We start from the raw sequence: 21,716 nt of genomic DNA, 5'->3' as shown, positions 1-21,716 counted from the left end.
ATGGAGAACAACAACCTTTGATGGAATTCATCTGTGTGAGTTTTTCACACACTGTGACAGAATAAGAGGGTTAGACAAGAAAAGAACAGGGATCAAGTGATGGAGATCGGATGCTACAAACGCTACTGCTGATTACTGTTAATCAACCTTGCTCAGACTAGAGGGAACGTTCTGACCTGAGGGCTCCCTTGGTTTTGTTTTCTCTTAATGTTTCTCTACTTTCAAAATATCCACATACTCATGACAAGCAAGCACAACTAAACAAATGATCTAGCAAAAGCAGCAAGGGCAGGACACTGTAATGCAACCCTCAAGTATTTCAGGCAATTAGCCACAGGAAAAAACTCTAAAAATATGGGTTTATCCAAGAGGTTTGTATGGCAGGATGATATTCTCATCATGGAAGAATGGAAGTATTTATACACACACATGCACACTTTTTTTAATAATCAAAAACATATTCCTAGAGAGAACTAAGTGATCAACAAATTAGCAAAATGCTCCAGAGAACAAAGCAAGAGTCACTTTGAATCACAGGTACACTCATTTGTTCACAAAAAGAAACCAAACAAGAAACTAGAGGATTATTTGGCTTTATTTTTTTTTTTTTTTTGTCTATGCAATTCACTCATTAAATATGCACAATAGCCTTCTTACTGCCTGTAAATAGTGCAGAACTCTCAACTAAAAATTTGGGGGTTTTTTAAATTTATGGACAAATCTGCTTCTCTTATTTGCTTTTATCTTTCTCACTCTCCATTGCTACTACCCACATGAGCTTAATAACAGCACTAAAACCTTAATGGGATCTGTGTTTACAAGACATTCTTATATATCTTTTTTCCTCAGCGGGAGTTATGCAACTCTATCTGATCACATAAACATTTTGCAGCAGTGAAATGACATTGAAAATTATGTCAATGAGTTGCAAATGCAGAGATATAAGACCATGTTGAAAGCAAAAATAATTTGGGGGAGGCCTACATCAGCCCTAAGCCACACAATGAAATTTTTATGTACAAAACAGTTGAAAATATGAATAAGCAACATCATTTTTTTCATTAGCATTTACTGGATAAGACTGATGAGATTCATAGCCACAAACCATTAAAAAGACAGATCCCAGATGGGCAGATTACAGTCCAGAGTAGGAAACTTCACACTTAACTGACAAACTGCAGCAACTATTACTACACAAATTTCTTTACAGACATCACAACATTTTAAGAATGGCAGTATTTTTAACCCAATGCAAAAAGAGTTGTTTTATCACCCCTTTATTAGGAGGGTGTCCTTTGTGTGTTCACCCACAAAGTCTCTGCTACTTGCAGCAAAAGCCATAGCAGAGTCAAATTTCATCTGAATTCAATTTATGAAAACTGCTTAACTCTACATCACAAACAGCTTGTGTGTGTAAGTCAAAATATTTTGTGGCTCAAATTATTTTTGGTTGCTGGATTTGGATTTCCCTTCAAAATGGGAGAAGTATATTATTTTGCTGAAAGCCAAATAATCCTGGCAAATATCTCCTGGCATCATGACTTCTGCCTCCAAGATTAAGATAGTTTAGGAAGCTATAATTAGTTCCTTCTATAAGGCAGGCCTTAATATACATTAAAATATCAGGAAAACAATACTTGTATTTTATTTGCACACAAGCCCTGCAGAATTGCAGAATTAAAATGATTGCAGATTTAGAGGACTGAGTGGGTGGGGGCTTTTTTGAGTGTCAGTAGTCTTAAACCTGTTAAGGCTTGCAGTTCCCTTCTGCACATTTCTGATAAACCCATTTTACTATGGTTTTCTACATTAGCTCTCTGGATGCATACAGAATTAAAAAAAACCCACAACTGAAAACCAACTGACTTAACTTTGCTCACCTGTGGAGAAATGACATTACCACTGTGTTAACATCAATCAGAGAGACTGCACCTCAAAACAGGTTTTGCTAATGAACCCGAGCACCTAACAGAGGAAGAATGCCACACTCAGCACAATTCCTGCTGTTTCAGTATTAGGCTGAGTTTAAACTATTTTATCTTTTGCTCATTATTTTTGAAGTTATGTCTTTAAGCGAAGTAACACCTTCGCTTGACTTCATGAATCAAAAAAAGCCCTAGAAAAAAGAAAGCTGGTTAGGTTTTATAATGGTAAGCAATAACTGACCAGAGAACTAAAATTCAGAAGATGCATGATGTGTGTTTAATCCAACATTGAGAATTCTAACACACTAAGAATTTAAAGAGGTGCATGTCTGAAAACTTTCTGCACTCTGAAGGTCAGCTGGCTGAAGAACAGATTCCCCTTCTTCTCTTTAAAAAGCTCTCTTCCTTATGTCCTTAAAGCCTCCTAACTACAACATTCTTACTATATTAGAAACCAGATCTCTACAAAGACCACTTTATTAACATCCTCAGAACTACAGTTCAAGGAAAATATAGAAAGCTACAAGGTAACAAAGAATATGTGTAATGAGGGAGGGGAAAAAAATCCCTTATTCGTTTCCATGACTTCAGGACAGAAACACCAGCACATTCCTCCAACACTGACTTGAAGTCCTAAGATCCTACTCACCTTTGTTCTGCCTAATGTGTCAAGATTTTGTTGCAAAGGCACACAATGCACCCACAGAAAACATCTGATATGATAAAATGTAAGGACCTCTTCAAGCACAACTCAAATCTAGATCACAAAGGTGTTTTTTCCATTTAATTTTATGGCTAATCCTATGCAATAACTGTGAAAATCTGCACAAGGCTATGTTAGTGAAACAGGAATATTCTATGACCTTTTTTTCAACTCTCAGCTACTCTAACATGACTGAGATCCTAAAACTCTGATACCAGTATTAGGCAGGTAAAGCAGCATTCACAATTTGACAATCTCCTCTGAAAATTCAGACAAGAAAATTCTTATAAATTCATTTCATAAAAAGAGCAGCCTGGGCAAGCAACTGACAGCTGCTAGAAATCCTAAAATAAACAGCAGATTTTTGTAAAGCAAGACAGACAGTGCTACAAAACACTGCATTCATGCCAGTGCTGGCCAAGGTTTCATGACAAATTGGGCAGCTTGCATTCAAAATAAGTCCACAGCTGATGAAGCAGATTAGCTTCAGGCAAGTCAATTCCCCTGCACTGTTACACCTTGCTCTCTCACCCCGTGCAGAAAGAATTCTGCACAACCAGGATTGTGCATTCAGAGCACAGACATAAACAGTCCCTGCCTCCTGAAAGCAAGACTCAGTATTACCAGTTACTCCCACTCCTGCCCCACACAAGGTATTTCAAAAGCACAGAATCCAAAATTCTCTCCAGTGGCCTATGAGCGAAAAAAAAAGCTACAAAGACCAACACAGACCAAATATTTTTCTGAATGTAGATGAGGGAACACAAATAGAAATCAAAGTCTGACTTCACCACAGCCGAGAATCAATCTCTATCAAGAAGTATTGATATGTTTTCAGACACAAAAGGAAGTCATACAAAACACCAAGCAACCTCCACTACTTATTGTGCTGTTCTCTACAGCACCAGCCTTAGCAACTATCCTTAAGTATACACATGCAAAATTAATTTGTAACCAGCATTTTTCAAGTGTCTAAATAAATGCCAGAACAGTATCGCTTGGCCTCCAAGTGCTAAATGCACTGGCAAACAATGAAGAGCTGCATTTACTGAATGTATCAGCATGACATGAGACCAGTTTTTGGGGGGTTGATGGGAAAGTTATCATCTGAAAAGAATAAAGGATAAAGCATTCTCATGTCTAGAATAAGAAAAATAATTAAACAACTGTCAGGAACTAGAAGAAAGCATCACCTCTTAATATTACCACCTGGAAACCAACAGAGGTTGAAATATCTATTTCATAAATACAAGTAAAAAGGAGTTAGATATCTGAATTATTAAAAAAAAAAAAAAAAATCTTACCTGACTCCTTTCTCTCTCCTTTGGTTTTGTAAAAATCTGCCCAAGTCTAACCTCAGGCTCTATGCGAGGTTACAGAGCTCAGTCAGCAATGTCCTTCAGTACCAGGTTCTCCCAGCACAGTTTCAAGACACAGCAGAGCAGTCCCCAGCCAGTCTGAGCACCCCTGCCGGACACAAGCTTGCAATGCTGGCAGCACCTACCCTGCCTTAACCTCTCAGCCCCTAGCAATTACATTTTCTCCCAATCAAAGTAAAGTATTCACCTGATAATTTGTTAACCTACAGCTGGAGAAAGTCCCTCTTCTAACAAGAAAAAAACCTCCCATTTTCCTCACATCACCTGTAGGGAGAACAAAATGGGTGGAACAAAACTGGGTACAAAGGCACATATGAAGCAAGCAGGCATCTACAGAATGTTTACAGAAGAAGGATTAGTTACAAGCATGTCTCTTATTTTCAGTGCACAAAAATAATACCTAAAGTATCCCTGCTGTGAGGCACTGATTAACTGCAGTCCGTTGCATAAATTTGGCTAGGCAAAAGAATAGTATCTCCCAGGATCTCCCTAACATCACAAGACTGAAGCAAAGTCAACCATCTTCTGAAAATGTCCACAGAACACAGCTCCTATTCATTACTAGACAGGCAAAACAACTCCCCGTCCTTGAGAAGGATAAGCAGCTTAGCTGACCCCATGCACTACTGCTTTAAATGCAAGCAAGTAGTCAATGAAACTTTGAGGCATTTTAGGTCAAATACAACCTTCTCTGCAAGACATGCATAAAAGGCCTAATTTACAAATATTTTCACCTGGACCTCTGGTAAACAAATTAACCGGTAACATTGCTTTTTTCCTCCCATCTCAGCAGTCACTGACCTAAATATGAGGTAAGAAATGAAATTACAAGCAATATGCAATAGGAACTGTAAAGAGCTCAGGAGAATTGCTAAATGATGCTCGATAGGCTTCACAAATGTATTAGCTTCTCAGAAAAATGATAATTTCATTTGTACACCTATTAATTACACACTACCTGCAGGACTACCATGAAGCTTTAATGTCAAACCCTGACCAAGTATTTTTACATTAGCAATCATTTCCTAAAAGCATGGAACTTGGGCACTCAAGCCACCATCAAGCTATTCAATTAGCCTCGAGCATGGATTAACAAGACTTCATGTTGGTGCACTCTCCAAAGGATGAGCCAGATGTGATTTTACCACATAAGAATTCCAGTACAGGGATATTAAAAAGAAAATAAAAATCAGTCACAAGAAGAATCAGTCTCAAGAATCACAACTGGTGATACACAAAGTCAGGCAAATGGGAGCATACGCAGAGAACAGTAAACCTGAAACAGGACACGGTCAGATTCCATAAGGCCATACAGTACCCAATATTCACAGGTTCAGAAACTTTTCTGTACTTCAACCAAGAATCTCATTTTGTCACACACATTGACAAGATGCCATCAAGAACGGCTCTAATGCACACAGGCATTATTTTAATGAATATCTCTAAGAAAGAGTCTAGATGGTATCTTGACTACTTTTATTTTAAGGTTGACTCACTTGTTCTTTCCTTCTGACTGGGGAGACATGCTGCTCAAAGCAGCATCTTTAGAGATCTTAAGTGTAATGAACAGAAAACCACACTTAACTTTTTCCACTAGTTTATCTGTGGGGGGGTTGGGGTAGGAGCAATACCAATTGCATTTTAAAACATCGGTGCTTTTATGTTCAAGTCTCCATCAACAAATTATTCATGTTTACCAGTATTTCTGGATAGCAAAGAACAATGACCATCTGCTTAAATTTTTCATCTCTCTGAACAGAGGAAGAAGCCAGACTCAGTGGCCCAGGTATTCACCTGCCCACTGCTGCAGTAAGTCACCACATAAAATGTCTTAACTTGGGAGAAAAAAGTACCCCTGGATGCTTCCCTGTAAAGACTAACTGCTTGCAGATCAGTTCTGGGTAATATTTCTTTTATCATGCTATTTATATTTTTGTAAAAAAAAGGTGGACTTCTTTTTTTGAATTGTATTTGATCTCTGAGGTCCCACTTGTTCCTTCTGTCAACTATGTTCTCCCCTCCAGCATCCAACTTTTCTCCCACAAAAGGACAGGATTTCTTCTGAGGACAGATATTTTTCTTCCTTCCTCCATCTTATTAATTTATCCTTTCCCTTTCTTTTACGTGCCAATTTTTATCCCACAAGAGAAAGAAATGTGAAAGCCCTACTATATGTCTTACAAGATAAACCTAGAAGAAAAAAAGGAAGGCAAAAAAGTCACGGAGACACCAAGAAATAATACTGCGGTCCCCCAGCTTGCAGCAGCTGAATGAGAATGTTAAGTTTTTGTTAAAAGACAATACTCTTGCAATCTTGTCAGGTTTCCTTCTTCCATGGAAAGAGAATGTCTTAACTTCCTTTTTTTTTCTCACACCAGCAGAGATTAAGGTAAATACAAAAAATCAACACAAGCTTTTTCCAGCTTACATATGTTCAGCTTTTGCCTAATTGATACTGGTAAATACTGACACCTTCATTTTTCTTAATTTTTCTTTTTCTTCAAGCAATCTAGAAACACTAATAATGATTCATCACAGAATGAATATTTTATTAAAACCAGGTACTTTTCACAGCATCACTTTTCTCAAAACACGTAATTCCAGTAGACTTTAATTAATAGGTATATTGCAACCTGACAGAGCTCCTTTGTTTCACTCTTTTCAAATACAGTACATTTCCAGCTGAATGGAAGCAAATATAGATGAACTAAAAATAATCAAAACAGCAAAGTTTCCACAAGTCTTGCCCAAAATGTTTAAAGCATATGGGGAAATGTGGTCAAAGACATCACTTTCAGTATTTTCTGTTAAAACTGCTACACAACTACCCACAGCCTTGCCAGAAATAAAGAAGAAACAAAGAAGAAAAGATGCATCAAAGAACACACAAACTGTGAGAAGAATGAGACTCTTCTGATTGGTAATCTTACACTTAACTACTCAAGACTACACAGCTTCAGAGGAGGCAATTTAAAAATGTGTCATATGGCATTTTGAAATTAGAATCAGTATTTCAAGTATTTTGTACATTATGCACCACTGCTATTTAATGTTTAAAAAATAAAATTCTAAATGTAATATTTTACCTAGTTGACACCTATGTGCTTTGAATTTTACTTTTGGAGGGTTTAGAAGGCTGTTACAAACCAGGAAGAGGGAGGACAGTGCTTAATACACATAAAGTGCATTAAAATAAAGTTGAAAAAAATAACTTCTAGCCATGACACTATTTTACATTAGTCTTATAACTGCTTTACACTCTTACACTTAGATACCTAATACAAAAAGTTATTGATCTAAAAGGAGCAATGAAATATAAAAGACATTATTCAACTTCAAGAACCAAAGAATGCATAGGTTTTGACTCTTTGAAAAATTTCTTATACAAAAACAAACCAAAAAAAGCTTCCAAGTCAAGTATTGATATTCTAAATAGACAAATATGTACTCCAGAAGTTCATTAAAGTATGTAAACATCTTTTGAAACTGTACATTCCTTTTTTTCCTCTGGAACAAAGTACTTTATACTACCTAGGACACAGACTATTTAAGAGGAGATGCTCTTTGCTCCTGGTTTGTAACTGGCATAAGAGACACTGTTCAAATCACTGATGTCCATTTCTGTTCCCTCAAAGGCATTGCTGGGGGAGGGAGAGAAGAGGGGTTTTGAGTGTTTGTTTAAAATACTGCAAAACAGAGATTTCAGAGAGCGGGGAAAAAAGGGCCTGGCCACAAGTCAACACCAGTGATGCAAGTTCTAGTCCCACAGCTCACACGCTGAATGATTTTTACTTTGGCTATATTAATACCTCGAAACAGACTTTCCTAAGTTTGATCAGTTGACTTCTCATTTCTTCCTTCCTCACTAAAGAAATATAGATTGTACAGAAGGTGCTAATTTCCTGCATATAGGTTGTGCTATGGATTTGTTGCTGTTCCTCAGACTGAACTGGAACTCCAAAATTGTAGACTTGCATATTAAATTACACTTAACTGGTGGGTCTTTAAACTTCCCATCCCTTTGTGAACTCATTAACTCAAGGAAAAAAAATCCCTAACAGGGAGAGGGGGAGATAAAGAAAGGGATAGGAAACAAAGGCAGAGTACAATTCAGAGTCTAGATCAAACCTGAACCCTTATCCTTGCTCCTCCAGAGGTATACATGCCATGGAAAAGAATAACCCCTGTAGTTTCAGTAAGCCTGAAGTTCTTACAAATAGATGCTCTGTAATCTCTGGTCATTCAGCAACACAGGGATCTCCACAAGGTGAATAGAAAGAGAACATAAACACAAAAAGAAAAATCCATGGAAGCCTGAGTAGAAAGATGAGACAAAAGAAAATGAAACATTTCCCCGTAGAAAGGCAAGACATTAAAATAGGCAAAGAACGTGCAAGACTTTTTGTGAGGGGAAAAGAAACTTAACTAAAGGGAAAGCCCAAAAAACACAGGAGAGAAATAACTGGAGTGGCAATTTAAAATCTCAGTAGTAAAAAAGCAGTTCCTGATAGCTTCTTTATGTGATTTCTTCAGTACTCATTTCTGAAGAGAGGGATACACACATTCAGTTACCTCAGAAAGGCACAGGAAAATGCAAATGAAGAGACAAATGCATGAGAACCATTCAAATTGAGAATGATTCTCAAGTGGAAAATCATTCTCAATTTGTCCATCTGCCAAAAGACAGAGGTATTAATGCATTGCAAAACCACCTTTTTTTAGAGACAGCTTCTGAAATCTGCATCCCAGGCCCGAAACCATGCACTTAATCATGCCCATCAGCCTTGACAAACCACTGTCTATGCAGCTTCTCTGCAGTGTCTTCAGCAACAATGAACCAATGTCTCCTTTATACCTTGTATTTATTACAAGGCAGTAAGTCCCTTCCTCAACTTGAAGTTTTGCTTCTGCTCCATAGCAAACCAACATCATCACCAAAGATGGATTAGAGTACAAAAGTAAGTGAAATTCATTTACTAGGGTGAGAAAATATAGAGAAATCTATCTCCTGCTAGCAGCTAAGCCCTAACTTTCACATTACCTTTGCTCTTTGGACAGCTGATCTCTGTTTATTTCATAGCCACATTTATCTTCTCATCAACATTTTTATCTTTAGAATTCTGTTGCTTCTATAAAGAAACTCACTAGGGAGCCATATAACACTTTTGCTCAACAGTTACTGTTTTGGCATTTCACTAATGAAGTTAGATATGCTATAACAGATATATTTGAGCTAGAACAGATTTGTCATGTGTTGTATTAAATTAGAAAACACAACAAACAAGACACATTACACCTGTACCTCCCAGAAGTGTGAGTTGACTACAAAATCTCCCTCTTCATAGCAGAGACACAAATAAAGCAGAAAAAAAAAATCAGTTGTAATATACAATAATGGCCAGTAACAAAACAGCAGCAAAGCACAGAGTCTCCATTTCAAGCTTCACTAGGCTCAAATAGTGGACACACTTTGGGAAGATACCAGCATTCTTCTCTGATAATACCAAGAATCTGAAGAGCACACAGTATGAATTTGAAAGAGACTAAATATTCCTTCTGCTCTTTTCTGAAGTTACTGCTTGAAAAGGATTAACTTGAATTTCTTAGTTACTGGCAATCCTGAGGAAGAAACAGCACTCTCTATGCCATTTATTCTTTTCCTGTATAAATTAATGAAAGTCAGTCACTGTTATTTTACCAGCATAGACACTGCTCAGACTCTGATCGCCGAACTGATCACATCTTCACCTCAGGCTCTGTATATTCTCTGCCAATCATTTTCTCTATACAGCTTGTAGTTTTGAGAAACTTTGCCCAAAACTTCACGTTGTAGGTGCTCCTAACAGCTTGAAAGAACAAAAGCTTTGTTCATTATCCAGCCCCAGTCAGGGGCTGGATAATGAGAATATTTTCCAAGAGAGCACAACCTGCATAATTTCTTAGTCAAGTCTGAGGGGGTTCTGAAATACAGTATAGAATAGTTCAAGTTTACAGTAAAGAAAAAAAGTCAAGTTTTTTCACTAGCTGCCTACTGAATACAGTTTCAACACAACTCATCAGCACACTTCCAACAAAATCCACCATGAATGAATAAATATAAAATGAGTACATATATAGTGAAGGCACTGTTTAACAATCCTACAGTATTAATGCCATCTTTTTAAATGTTTTGTAAATATTTATGCTTCAGAAACTGTGAAACAAAGGACTAAGGTGGGAAAGAGCTTAGAAGCTTTCACAAAGAAACAAAGACAGCAGGTTTGAAGAGATAATGAGTGAACATTTATTCTTAAAAATTCTATCACAAAAATACTTATGTGAAGATAACATTAGATGTTAAAACTTCTGCAGAAAGACTACACTTACTTCAATTACCAATGAAAAATACGACTGCTTTAAAAAGCAAGAAAGGCTTGAGAGGATCATAATGGCTCCTGGGAAAGAAGAGAGTGTCCAGAAAAGTGGAGAAAAGGCAGGTGGGTGCATTTGTTAGTAGGTTAGTGGGTGTAGATGGGTAACAAATTGGTGGAATGTAATTTGATATGTAAGAAAAAGATTTGGAGTTACAGACCAACTCTAAGAACCAGATAGTTCTGAACACTCTGCAAGGACTCTGTACTTCCAAACATCCATTCACCTTAACTTCAGAGCAGAACCCTCTGTCTGTCCATGCAGTGAAAGCCTCTAATCAGTGATGTATACAGGTAATGACTGGCCAAATATCAGTTAGAAGCATTACACCACTCAAAAACACAAGGGGTAAAGTAAGCAATCAAGGCAGTTAACAAGAGAACAAGGCATTCCTAAAAACAAACATTCCAAATCATCACAGGACTCCCAGTACTCCCAAAACTGACAGGTTTCCTCCAGGATTTCAGTGCAGGTAAATTAGTGGAGATTAAGAGTAGTTTCAAAATCTAAAGGCATCCATGAAGCAGACACAATGCATTCCTTCTTCACATTGGCAATTTTACACTTAAGGAGAAAATTCCTTTCAAGAGTGTAGTATAGGAAGACTATAAGAGGACTTTACCATAACATAAATTAAATGGGAGAAAAATTAGCGAATTACAATTCTATTTTTCTGATGTAACTACTCAAGATACCTGATTTTATAAAGAAATCAGTTCCAAGGATTATATTAGAGAAACTCAAACATTTCTCTCCCCCTTCCATCATCTTTCTAGCAAATCACTGGGATGATTTACAAACAAGTGAACACCTCATCTTTTTGGCAACCCTTTGTAGCCAATACTGTGCGCATTTGCAACAAGCTAACCCAAGCCTTATTATGAAATTTCCAATAAGCATGACAGTAATATTAAAGATTCCCAAGAAGAAAATAAAACTTGCAAAAAGTAAGAAAGCCATAACTACCTGTGTGCAGGTAGTTTGTTTTTTTAAGAGACAGCCAACAGCTCTTCCATAGTCTTAGGGGGATTCTCTTTGAACCAATTATAGAAGAATTGGACACAAGGAAAAACTGAAAACAATTGAAAATGCTAGAAAACCTTTCTATTACATAACTTGTCTGACTAATTCCACACCAAAATACAGGCTGAGCTCCAAACTGGAGGAAAAGACTAACAGAATATAATTCAACTCCTCTTGTTTCTTCTTAGCATTTAACAGAATAACCTAGTGTCTAACCTCACTTTTTGTTTGCATAGGCAACAGTAAAATGGCAAACTGTGGAAATAAAAACACACAGCTCAATTTTGAATTATCACATTTGAAATGACTCACTATAAACAACAACCTCGGGACCCAGCAAGTTCTATGTTTTCTGACTTAAAAACACTGTCAAGAAGAGGTATTAAAAACAACAAAGTTGGAGTTCTGAAATCCAAGGAGATTGCAGACAATGACAAATCTCACATCAGACCAGACTTTCTGGCAGCAACACAACTGTGTACAGTAAAGTACCTGCAAGTGCTCCACATTGGTAGTATCATATGTGACTTCACAGTGTGAATAAATAATTATTTAGGCTGCAAATTCACATTCTTCTAAAAATAACTCTGACCAGAGCTGGGAATTGCCAGCAAGGGCCTTAAAGGAGGCAACAGTATCCTTTCAAAATGTCCCTCCTGTTAAAATAAGATTCTCATACAAAGGAATTAGGTGTCTACAGATAAAACCTGAAATATATTAACCAAGTATAAGCAATAAAAGCCTTGCCTATGCAAGTCTGCAGAACCCAAAACAGCAACATCTCAATATCGCGTAAATAATTACAATTATCACAGCAATGTTAGCTATTGTGTTTTACATGTCAGAAAAGAGCCTGAAGATTGCAAATAAGCACTATCTACTGATGTGTCTTTTAATGTAACAAGTGGGTGTCAGCAGAGAGAGCAACTGCTGCTTGATTTAATTCGGTCAAGTGAGCTCAAGGATCTAGGTCAAGAACATGCACTCATACACTGAACCAGTGGAGAAAAGTTGGCTAAAAGCATCTAGAAGTTGAAAAAAAAAAAAGAAAATCACCTTTGCAAACATCAATCTGACTTGCAGAGCCATGCAAACCAATTCCATACATCTCTGCCAAACTAAAGATGTTTTTATTTCCACACCAGTACATTTTCAAAAATTCAGCTCCTTTCTAACAAGATATGCAACAAGACTTAATGCAAAACATGAGATAAATATATATGTATATGCTTTGCCCTATACACAATGCTTACTTCTTAGGTGAAAACTCACTTAAAAGACAGCATTGTCTTAAGAACCCCAGTGAACTTACAGTTGCAATCTTTGGACAAAAATCTCAGGACTCACAGCTTTTAAAAATGGCAACACAATTCCTTTTCTTTACAGCAGTAGAATTTAAAACTTAATATGCTCTGGAAATTCTATGGTTAATGCAAAGTGTACTTTATGGTACTAAACCAGCGAAAACTGAACATTTGTCCATAGCACAACACGGCCAGATTCCAGCTCAATTCAATATAAATTCCATTCTCTGTTCATGTAAGGGCAATATTCAGAAGAGAAAAAAGTTTTACAGTTCCAGATAGGGAGATACCAATGAGGCAGGTAATGGTTAAAGATCAGGAAAAGTACTGACACTGGCCTGAGGAAACAGGAGATAAAAAGAAAAGTATAAAGAGTTTGTGTAATTTCTGTTAACTGTGTATCTGGCTCTGCTTAGTGCAAACATCACCTGAATTCCAGGGTCACAATGCAGTAGATTAATAGAGAAATAAAGTTTTGTTAAAAAGAAAAAAAAAAATCAAGCAAAAAGCTAAGAGCTATATGCTAATTAAAAATCAAACTCAATTGCTAATGTTACTTATTTTGCTGTCTGCCATTAAATATAAATTATCAGCAGAAAGGAAATAACTCTTGAAGCAGGCACATTGCTGTTTGCCGACTTCTTTGCGACAGTGGTAAGGCCCTCTTACTCCACTATTGCAGAAGAAAGAGCTAATTTACTAGAAAAAGGAGAAATGCCAAGAATCAGACAAGGAAAATGAACTGCTCTATACAATGACGGCTTACATGGCTTTACATGAGTAGCTTTATAGAAGTAACAAAAACCTCTATGAAACCTTAGTGGACTTCAATCAAAGCCTGTGGGAACCTTTGCAGTTACTCCCAGCCAAGTCTGCAGCTTGTTTATAGAAAACAGTTTTCAGATTTCCAAGAGCAATCCCACAGAATCTACTCAGAAGAGTAGCACCGCAATCCTAGTGCACCCAGGTGAAAACTCACCTAAAAGACAGCATTGTCTTAAGAACCCCGGTGAACTTACAGTTGCAATCTTTGGACAAAAATTATCCCGACAATGAATCATACATAGGGATTCTCTCTGCTCCTTTGACTTTCCTTCTGCAGATCTCCTCGCCTACCACCCCCCACTTGCCCCACAACTTCCACGAATCCAAAGAGCATCCCAATTAAACCGGGTGACCTCACCTTTCATTTTCACAGTGGGGGAATTGGGTCCAGCCGATTGCTTCCTCCATCCTCTCCAGTTCTGGCAAAGGCTCTCTGCCTCAGAGATGAAGGAACAAAGAGAGTCTTCCTCAAAGCGATCGGAGTCTTCAAATGAAAACCTCTCCCCGTCCTCCCACTCTGCGAACATGAGTTCCATCACATCCGACAGGCGACGTGGGGGAAAAGAAGAAAGACAGGAACACCACTGCTCACTTTTAACAGGTGAATGGACTTGACAGCTCTTGCAATACTTAAAATCTCGGTTTTAATTTGATCCCCATACTACAGTACCAGGAAAAAACAAAGTCAGCGCTGTCTGAGATGGGAGAAGCAGGAAATAACTAAGGGGCAGCTGGTAAAAATTCCATGGGGGGGAAAAAAAAAGTTCTTTAAAAAGTTAAAAAATGCTTATGTCCACAGAATGTGCTTGAGGCGGAGGGGGCTGGTTAGTCCATGAGAGCTGCCTCCAGCTGGGACAGGTGCGTGCGGGCACACGGAGGGTCCGAAGGCTCCCGGCGCTGCAGGACGAGAGAAGGGGCCGGCTTCCTCCTCCGGGGCTCCCGCGGGGGGGCCGCCGGTGTCTGTGCCGGCTCTCCCTGAGGTTGTGCTTGTCTCACTCCCGGCGCAGGAACCGAGGGGAGGGCGGGCACGGGCACCGGCGGGGGCTGGGGGGGGGGGGGGGGGGGGAACAACTTCCCTCCCGCTCGCAGGGGCTTAAAAACGGTGGGGCCGCAGCGCCCGCGGAGGAGCGGCGCGACCTCCCGGCTGCTCGTCACGGGCACCGGCAGCGGCGCGGGCGGGCAGGCGGCGGCTCCGGCCTCACGGGGGCGCGGGCGGCGGCCGGCGGGGAGCGCCCGGCGCTGGTCCCGGCGGGCAGGGCGGGGGCAGCCCGTCGCCGCTCCGGTCGCGGTGGCCCCGCGGTGTCTCTATGAGCCCATGGCCGGCGGGCCCTGCTGGACGCCCCCGAGCCCGGCGCGGCCCCGGCGGTTCGCGGCCCCGGCGGGTCCCGTCCCTGCCCGGCGCGGGCACCAAGATGGCTCCGCGCTTCCCAGCTTCACCTGCGACACCCCCCGCCAGCTGAGCGCCGCTTCCGCCGCCGCGCTTCCGGCTTCCGCCGCGCGGGGCATGCCGGGGGGCAGCCGCTCCCGGCGGGCCGTGCCGCGCGCGGAGCCCGGCGGTCCCCGGGGACGGGCCGGGGCCCGGCCGGCGCCTGCCTGCCGCCTGCCTGCCGCCTGCCTGCCGCCTGCCTGCCGCCTGCCTGCCGCCTGCCGGCCGCCGCACACCCAGCGGGGCGCTTGGAGTGGCCGTAATGAAACAAAGGCCTGTGTCTTGTGCCTCCCGCGCCGCCGTAGGCAGCGGGAGAGCGCTAGTTGTGGGGGTTACCCCGGAACGCACCGAAGAGGTGCGTGAGGTAGAAATCACTCAGCTGTGATCATCTGACTGGAGATGAAAGAAATACACGAGTTCTCAGTAACAGTTATTTTTTTTTTTTTTAAGAAGAAAAACAGCAGTAAGGAAGATCAAGGGAAGAAAAAGGAAATAAAATGAGGAGACCATGGCTCGAGTAAATTCCCTTCAAGTGCAGTGACCGCTTTCTTTCGGCTGTGAGAGCCCCTCGCTCTCTCAGGCCGAAGGAGAGGAGGGGTCTGAGGAGCTGCTCGGGCCTGAACAATTCCAAAATCCAAACAGAAGAGATAACACCTGCCAGGTCCACGAGGAATTGCATAGGCTAGCTAAGGTCTTCCTATCCTACCTCTGAAAGCAGCAGAGGTGACGTTCTTTCTTTTTTTTTTTTTCCCTATAATTCGATTTCTTGGAGTTCTAGTTCATTGTTGCATTGAGAGAGTTGACTGGTAAAGTACTAAAGGATAAGTTTGCTCTTTGAGTACATGTCAGCCAAACCACTGGACCTACACCTCCCTCCCTGTGTTTGTACAGAGGGGAAAAGCAAATGATGGGAGGAAAAAAAAAAGCTAGGGAAAAAGGAATGACATACTAAGAAATGGTAAGCGTAGAGCTGAGAGAAACTGAAATGCATCTGGCAACACTCACTATCTCCCTCATCTCACTCTAGTCCTTGATCCAAAAAAATTGTATTAATTGATGAGTCTTCACAGAGGAGCCTAAGCAATGTGCCTTGGATCTTAAAGGAAACTTCCTTACAAACATAATGCTTCCCAGTTTAAGATTTCAAACACAAAGATGCGTTACTGCAGTGTCTGTCAGCTGTAAGAGGTAGGGTCACTCACTGAGATGTCAGATCCTCCTGTGCTACCGAGGCAGACACACCCCAGGTGCGCTGGGAGAGGCAGCTCGAGGCAATGTGCCGCAGCACAGCATGCCGCGTGCTGGCTCCTGTGCTGCCTAATCCTGCACCAAAGTTGTCCTGTGCTGATGCCTGACTCGATCAAATCTGTGCTGCCAAATAACCTGCTAGTGCCACGCCAGCAGTAATTCAGGAGAGAGACACACCTGCCTGATAATGGCAATTCTGGTGGGTTACATCAATAGCACTCTGAGTCAAGGGCATTGCAGAGAATCTCTGCTACGTGAGAAAGCAAAGATACTCAAAGGCATTGTAATGCTTGGTGCAGTGTTGCATTAAAGAAGGATTTCACCTTAGGAAAGGTGTTTCCCTAGTGAGAAAAAAAGCATTTAGAAGACTGTAGGAATTTCAAAGAATAAAAAAAATACAGCTGAAATTTTGAAGAGTATTTTCATGGGGAAAATGAGATTGGGAAAAAGAAAAAAGAAATTAAATGCATTGTGTCCAAGGAGTGAAGAGGTAATTACAGGTGAAATTCAGCACCCAACTCAGATGTTGTGGCACTTGAAATAACAGAAATGGGCAGGGAAACATAGTGATGCCATAAGGCTGATGCTGCTCACCAATATCTTTTGACATTGTGTGCAACACAGCACTGTTAGATTTTACCTAATTCTAGTAGAGAATACACATTACATCCAGAAAGGGCAGAGGAGAGAAGGAATACTGGACAGTACTAATTATAAGGGGGCTTCAGTACATTGTGTTTGATTCCATTAAACTGTAACAATCCTCACTCCCATTCCTCTTCCTTCCAGCTTTGGGATACCACAAGTTATGGAGATTTTCAAAGAAATCTTGCTTTCACTTTCTTAAACATCACAGGCTGAAAGCATGGAAGAGGTGATGAAAATAACAAGACAAGCAAAGCAGAGTGAACATTTGCACTTTTATCTTAAAGTGCATTTCAAGACCCTGTAAAAATGTGTCTTCTGGCTTGTGCAGACCAGGCCTGGGTGTGTTGCTGCCCTGGCCAACATGAGGGAGTGCAAGTGTGAGTGCTTCGCTTCTTGTCCTCATGGCTTGGAAAGGCACACAAGTGCGGGGGTCTGCATGCCAGAGGAGATTGGGAAAAGCAACGACCACTCAATATGAGTGCGAATGCAAGTCCGTTTATTGTCTACAAAGGTACAGATTATATAGGATTTTTACTAGTACAGACTACATGTAAGAATCATAGTAATTGGTCCAGCTAATACTAACATTTTGTAAGCTAACTACTGATTGGTTATACTTTGATCTATTCCCGTAATATTTCGGTATGTTCTAACTCTCACGAAGGCCTCTCTCCAGATGTCCGCTTTTCCGGCTTATCTTTGTTCTTGTGCATAGTTGAGGATGATTTACAGTTTTGTTTTTCTTCTTATAGTTTCCTTATGGTCTTCAAGGTCGGACTGACCTTGGAGCTTTTTACCAGGGGAGTCTTTTATACATAGGATGTAGGGTGATTGCTCCAGCTAGGCCTCCAACACACAAGTTCATAAACACTCTTCAATTTTTTTTTTCCAGCCAACTAATTGCATGAGACAGGCATGTATTTCCCCTTGTGGATCTTCCAACAGACAAAAACTAGAGACTGTGAAAAATAATATCTGACAATTTCAGCAGTGTCCTGCTAGGAAGAAAGAAATTCAGTAAGAAATCCTGCAGAAATGACAAGGTTGCCAGTAAGATGCTTTCTCGCTTACAGGGATGTACTTTTTTTCTTTTCCTATTTCAGAAAAAGGAAATTGCTGTTCAGAATTCCTCTGTCTCCAATGCAGACAATTTTCAGAATGCAGCATTCCATATGAGGGAGACACATGAGTGCACATGCCTACCCTAAAGCAGAATTGCAACATTTACATTTGTTTCCTGTCTTAAGCTCCCGCTGGGGACTAAAAATCAATGAGAGTCTGCATTGCACCTCAGAAGTGTCTGCTTTTCACTGGTGAGTCATGTGCTGCACTGCAAGTCATATCCAGCATGGGTTTTTTTTATTTCTGATTTCATGGAAAGTAAAACACATCCTTGCTATGGCTTGAATCTAATACAGACTCAATAACAAAATACAGCACTCTAGAGATTTTCACTGCAAGTGCAGTGGGACCCAGCTGTTCAGCTCCATTCTGACTCAACAAAGGTTTCATTGTCTCTTTGCATGTGATAATGCGCTCAGAAATGACAAGCAAAGGCAAATTCTTAAAGCACACATATGGCTTTGTGTCTAAGTAATATATTGGCTGTGCAGAATTTTTTTGTGCTCTAGAACTATGGCACTCTGGCAAACTGCCAAAAGTTCCTGTTCCTCCTAGATGATCACTGTTTCATGCTATATTGATCACTTAATTAATAACTAATAATAATTACTAACAGATATTAAATATCCCCACAGACATAACAACCAGCCACCATTATTTATTCCAAAACATTAAGCCTGTACAACAGATGGAGCAAATAACTGTTTTAACACAAAAGAAGGGACAGCACACAGCTTATTGCTCATTGCTCTGCTTCTAACGAGGCAAATGGCTGTACAAGATGCACAGAGCTTTTCCAGACAATGCATACCAGGGAGCTGAAAGCAAAGCTGTCCTGAGGTATTACAAGCAGAATTTCCCCCATTTGGATTGAGCATTTTCCAATCTTTGACTAATCCTTGCCACAGAAGACTTTGAACTGATGTTGTCCAAGGTGCTGTCCCTGGGATCTTAGAGAATATTAACACATGCCTGATTAAAGCTTTATTCAAAACTAAATTCACCATTTGTGAGATAAGTGACTGGTATGTACATACGTACATGGGAAATAGAGTCAGTAGGGAAACACTGTGCAACAGCTGCTAAAATTACTGTTATACAGCAGGAGACAACAATTATGGCTAAGACCTCATGTAGGAATATAACTGCTACTCCTCAGAAAGAGAAGATGGCATTTACAGATAATATTGCCTGCAAGAATTACTGAGCATATGTTGTCTGGCATCTTGTATTTCACAGGATACGAGTATATTTTCCTCTTCCTTTCACACTAACCTGCAGGAGCATTTGTTTTTGTTTTCACACTTTCTTCTGCCATTACCAAAGCTGACAGTCTGGCAGGGTCTAATATGCACTATACATTCACAGATAAAAGCACCAAGCTAAAGGGAACTGAAATGTTCTCTATTTTGCAGAGGGGAAAAAAAACAGCTATTACACTGCAAGTCCTCTTTTTTTCTCAGTCAGTATCACATTTGGACATTTCCTCAGCCAGTGTGAAAAGATTGTGAAAGCAGTATAATATCTCTCTCATTTGTCTGGAGAGCAGGTCAGATAAATCCTTTATGGAAAATCAGCAATTGATAATTCAGTTTGCTAGTATTACCCTAACTAGCAATGTTATACCATTGAAAGATTCCTAAGTACTCCAAGAAGACTTTTTTAATGCAGGCAAAACATAGGTTCCTTGGCTTATTTTCAGTTCACCCAAAAATAATCAAGGAAAATTGATAAATGTGACACTTCTTCTCTAGAAATCTACAATTTTAGAAATCAAAAATGGTAATTAAAAAAAAACAAGTGCTGCAGTAGCTGACCCATAACACACCTTTGCTGCAGAAGACAGGTTTCTGTATTTGTTTTTGAGGGTACAGTCAGCTGGTAAGTGAAAGATAACTGTTAGGGAATATAGGAAGCCCATTTCTTGTCAAGGCCAACATGCACTGCTCTGCAACGTATGCAAGTACATCTTGGCTAAGTGAAGTAATGCTCTGCTGTATTTACATGCTGCTCATATCTTCAGGAGCAGAAGCTTTCCCCATGCTATGGAACCTGCTCCTTCAGATGAAGCTCACCATAGCAAAATTTGCACTATACCTGCTTCTTAGCAGTACAGTCTTTCAAAATAAATAACAGGTACATTAGTACTTAAATATAGGGATAAAAGATTGACAAGAAAAGGTGATTCTAAAATGCAAGAATAACTGTGTACAATATTATGGACAGTAAAATGGTATGTATTCTCTGCAGCCTTTCCATAGGAAAATAATCTAACCATGGAGTTAGAGATGTGAGGGGTTTTATTTTAAAAATTGAGTTTGTCCTACCTCTCATCAGATCCCAATGGGAAGTTCAATCATCAATTAAATTGTCAATCTAAGATAAGGTTCTCTCTTACAAATAGTGTGGTTGCTACAACCACGCAGCAACGCTTCATTTAAGAAAACACACCTGACAAGTTTTGTGCTCATGGATGTGAGTAAGGGTCAGTGCTGTTCCAGTTACATATGTTTAACTGGCCTCTTTTGTGTAAGAAAGAGGAGACACTGACAAAGACTTGATGCCGTGATATTATGTCATGATGACTGAAAACTACCTGGACTGCTAGATACAGAGACAACACCTCAGTCACTTTTCTTTTTCTGTAATAAGTGAGGGGGGAAAAAAGAAATTTCCCTAGACCTACTGACTTGAGCAAGTAGGATTTATTGCAGAGTGCTCTGTAAAACAAATCAGTCAAGCCTTAAAATTATCTGAATGCTTATTGGTAAAGAGTGTTCACCTATTCTACCTGCAGATCTGATATCCCTGGTGTATTCAGGAGGCAAGCTCTTTTATAAAAGGATCCTCCTTTATGAGACTTAGAGATTCTCAGATTAAATCCACTGCTTCTATTTTCATCTCTCTTCTTTAGGCAGGTGACCAATCCTTAGCAGGTACTGACAGTGGTTGTTTTGTGCACTGCCTCAAAGGCTACCAGCTTTTTTAGTCAGATCTTAATTTTCAGCCATGTTCCTGCAAAATGCTATTACAAGATCCTATAAAACTTCCTAGCCAAAACTTTAATGCATTCCCCAATATAATTATTTCACATAACTTCTTAGGGGAAGGAAACTAGATTTGTGTAATTCTATCATCACCTTTAGTGTTAAATTTAGCAAACTGTATTTATTTAGGATGGTTAAATGTAATAGTAGTAGGAGTGTAGTGAGTAGTGGCACACTCTTTGCTAATTTCTTCAGGAATCTTGTGTGTGGTCACGCCTGACTCATCTAAACTGAGGCATCTGATTCAAATAGTCCATCATCCCTAAGTTTCAACCACAAAGTTGCATCAGTTTGACCAAATTGTTAAACACATGTAACTGTGAAGACAAGCCTTGAAGGAAAATAAAGATTTCTCAAGTCTTAATCAACCTAGCTGTGGTTTAAACACGTGGAGAGTTAAAAGGCTTTCTGTTGAGACTTCAGTGTAATTGTGCTGAATAACAGAATCTGCTTCTTAGTCTTGCAAGAGATAACAAAATAGTAAACCTGAAGCAAAGGAACTTTCTTCTGTTATGGTTGGTTACTGGTTCTAGAATCCCACAGTCAGAGGTTATAATCCTACTTTACCTCCAGCAAGCCTGTACATGCGAGTGGGGAGGGGGAAAAGAGCAAGGAGCTAATCTTTAGAAGCACATGTTCTTTTCACACAACTCTG

The 21,716-nt window shown here is 40.0% G+C and overlaps 1 protein-coding gene across 3 annotated transcripts in view; it reads right to left on the bottom strand.

The window, feature by feature from the left end:
- Positions 1-14,772, bottom strand: part of ZSWIM8 (zinc finger SWIM-type containing 8) — a 53,734-nt gene extending 38,962 nt beyond the window's left edge. For all 3 annotated transcript variants that reach the window (XM_053983431.1, XM_053983433.1, XM_053983432.1), the window contains exon 1: positions 13,929-14,772. In XM_053983431.1, the coding sequence (XP_053839406.1) occupies positions 13,929-14,106 (178 nt within the window). In that variant the 5' untranslated portion in view covers positions 14,107-14,772. The remainder of the gene's footprint in view (positions 1-13,928) is intronic.
- Positions 14,773-21,716: the final 6,944 nt, after the last annotated feature.

Source organism: Vidua macroura, chromosome 8, assembly GCF_024509145.1.
Source record: "Vidua macroura isolate BioBank_ID:100142 chromosome 8, ASM2450914v1, whole genome shotgun sequence".
Classification (NCBI taxonomy): domain Eukaryota; kingdom Metazoa; phylum Chordata; class Aves; order Passeriformes; family Viduidae; genus Vidua; species Vidua macroura.
This window is presented reverse-complemented; position numbering and strand designations above follow the sequence as displayed.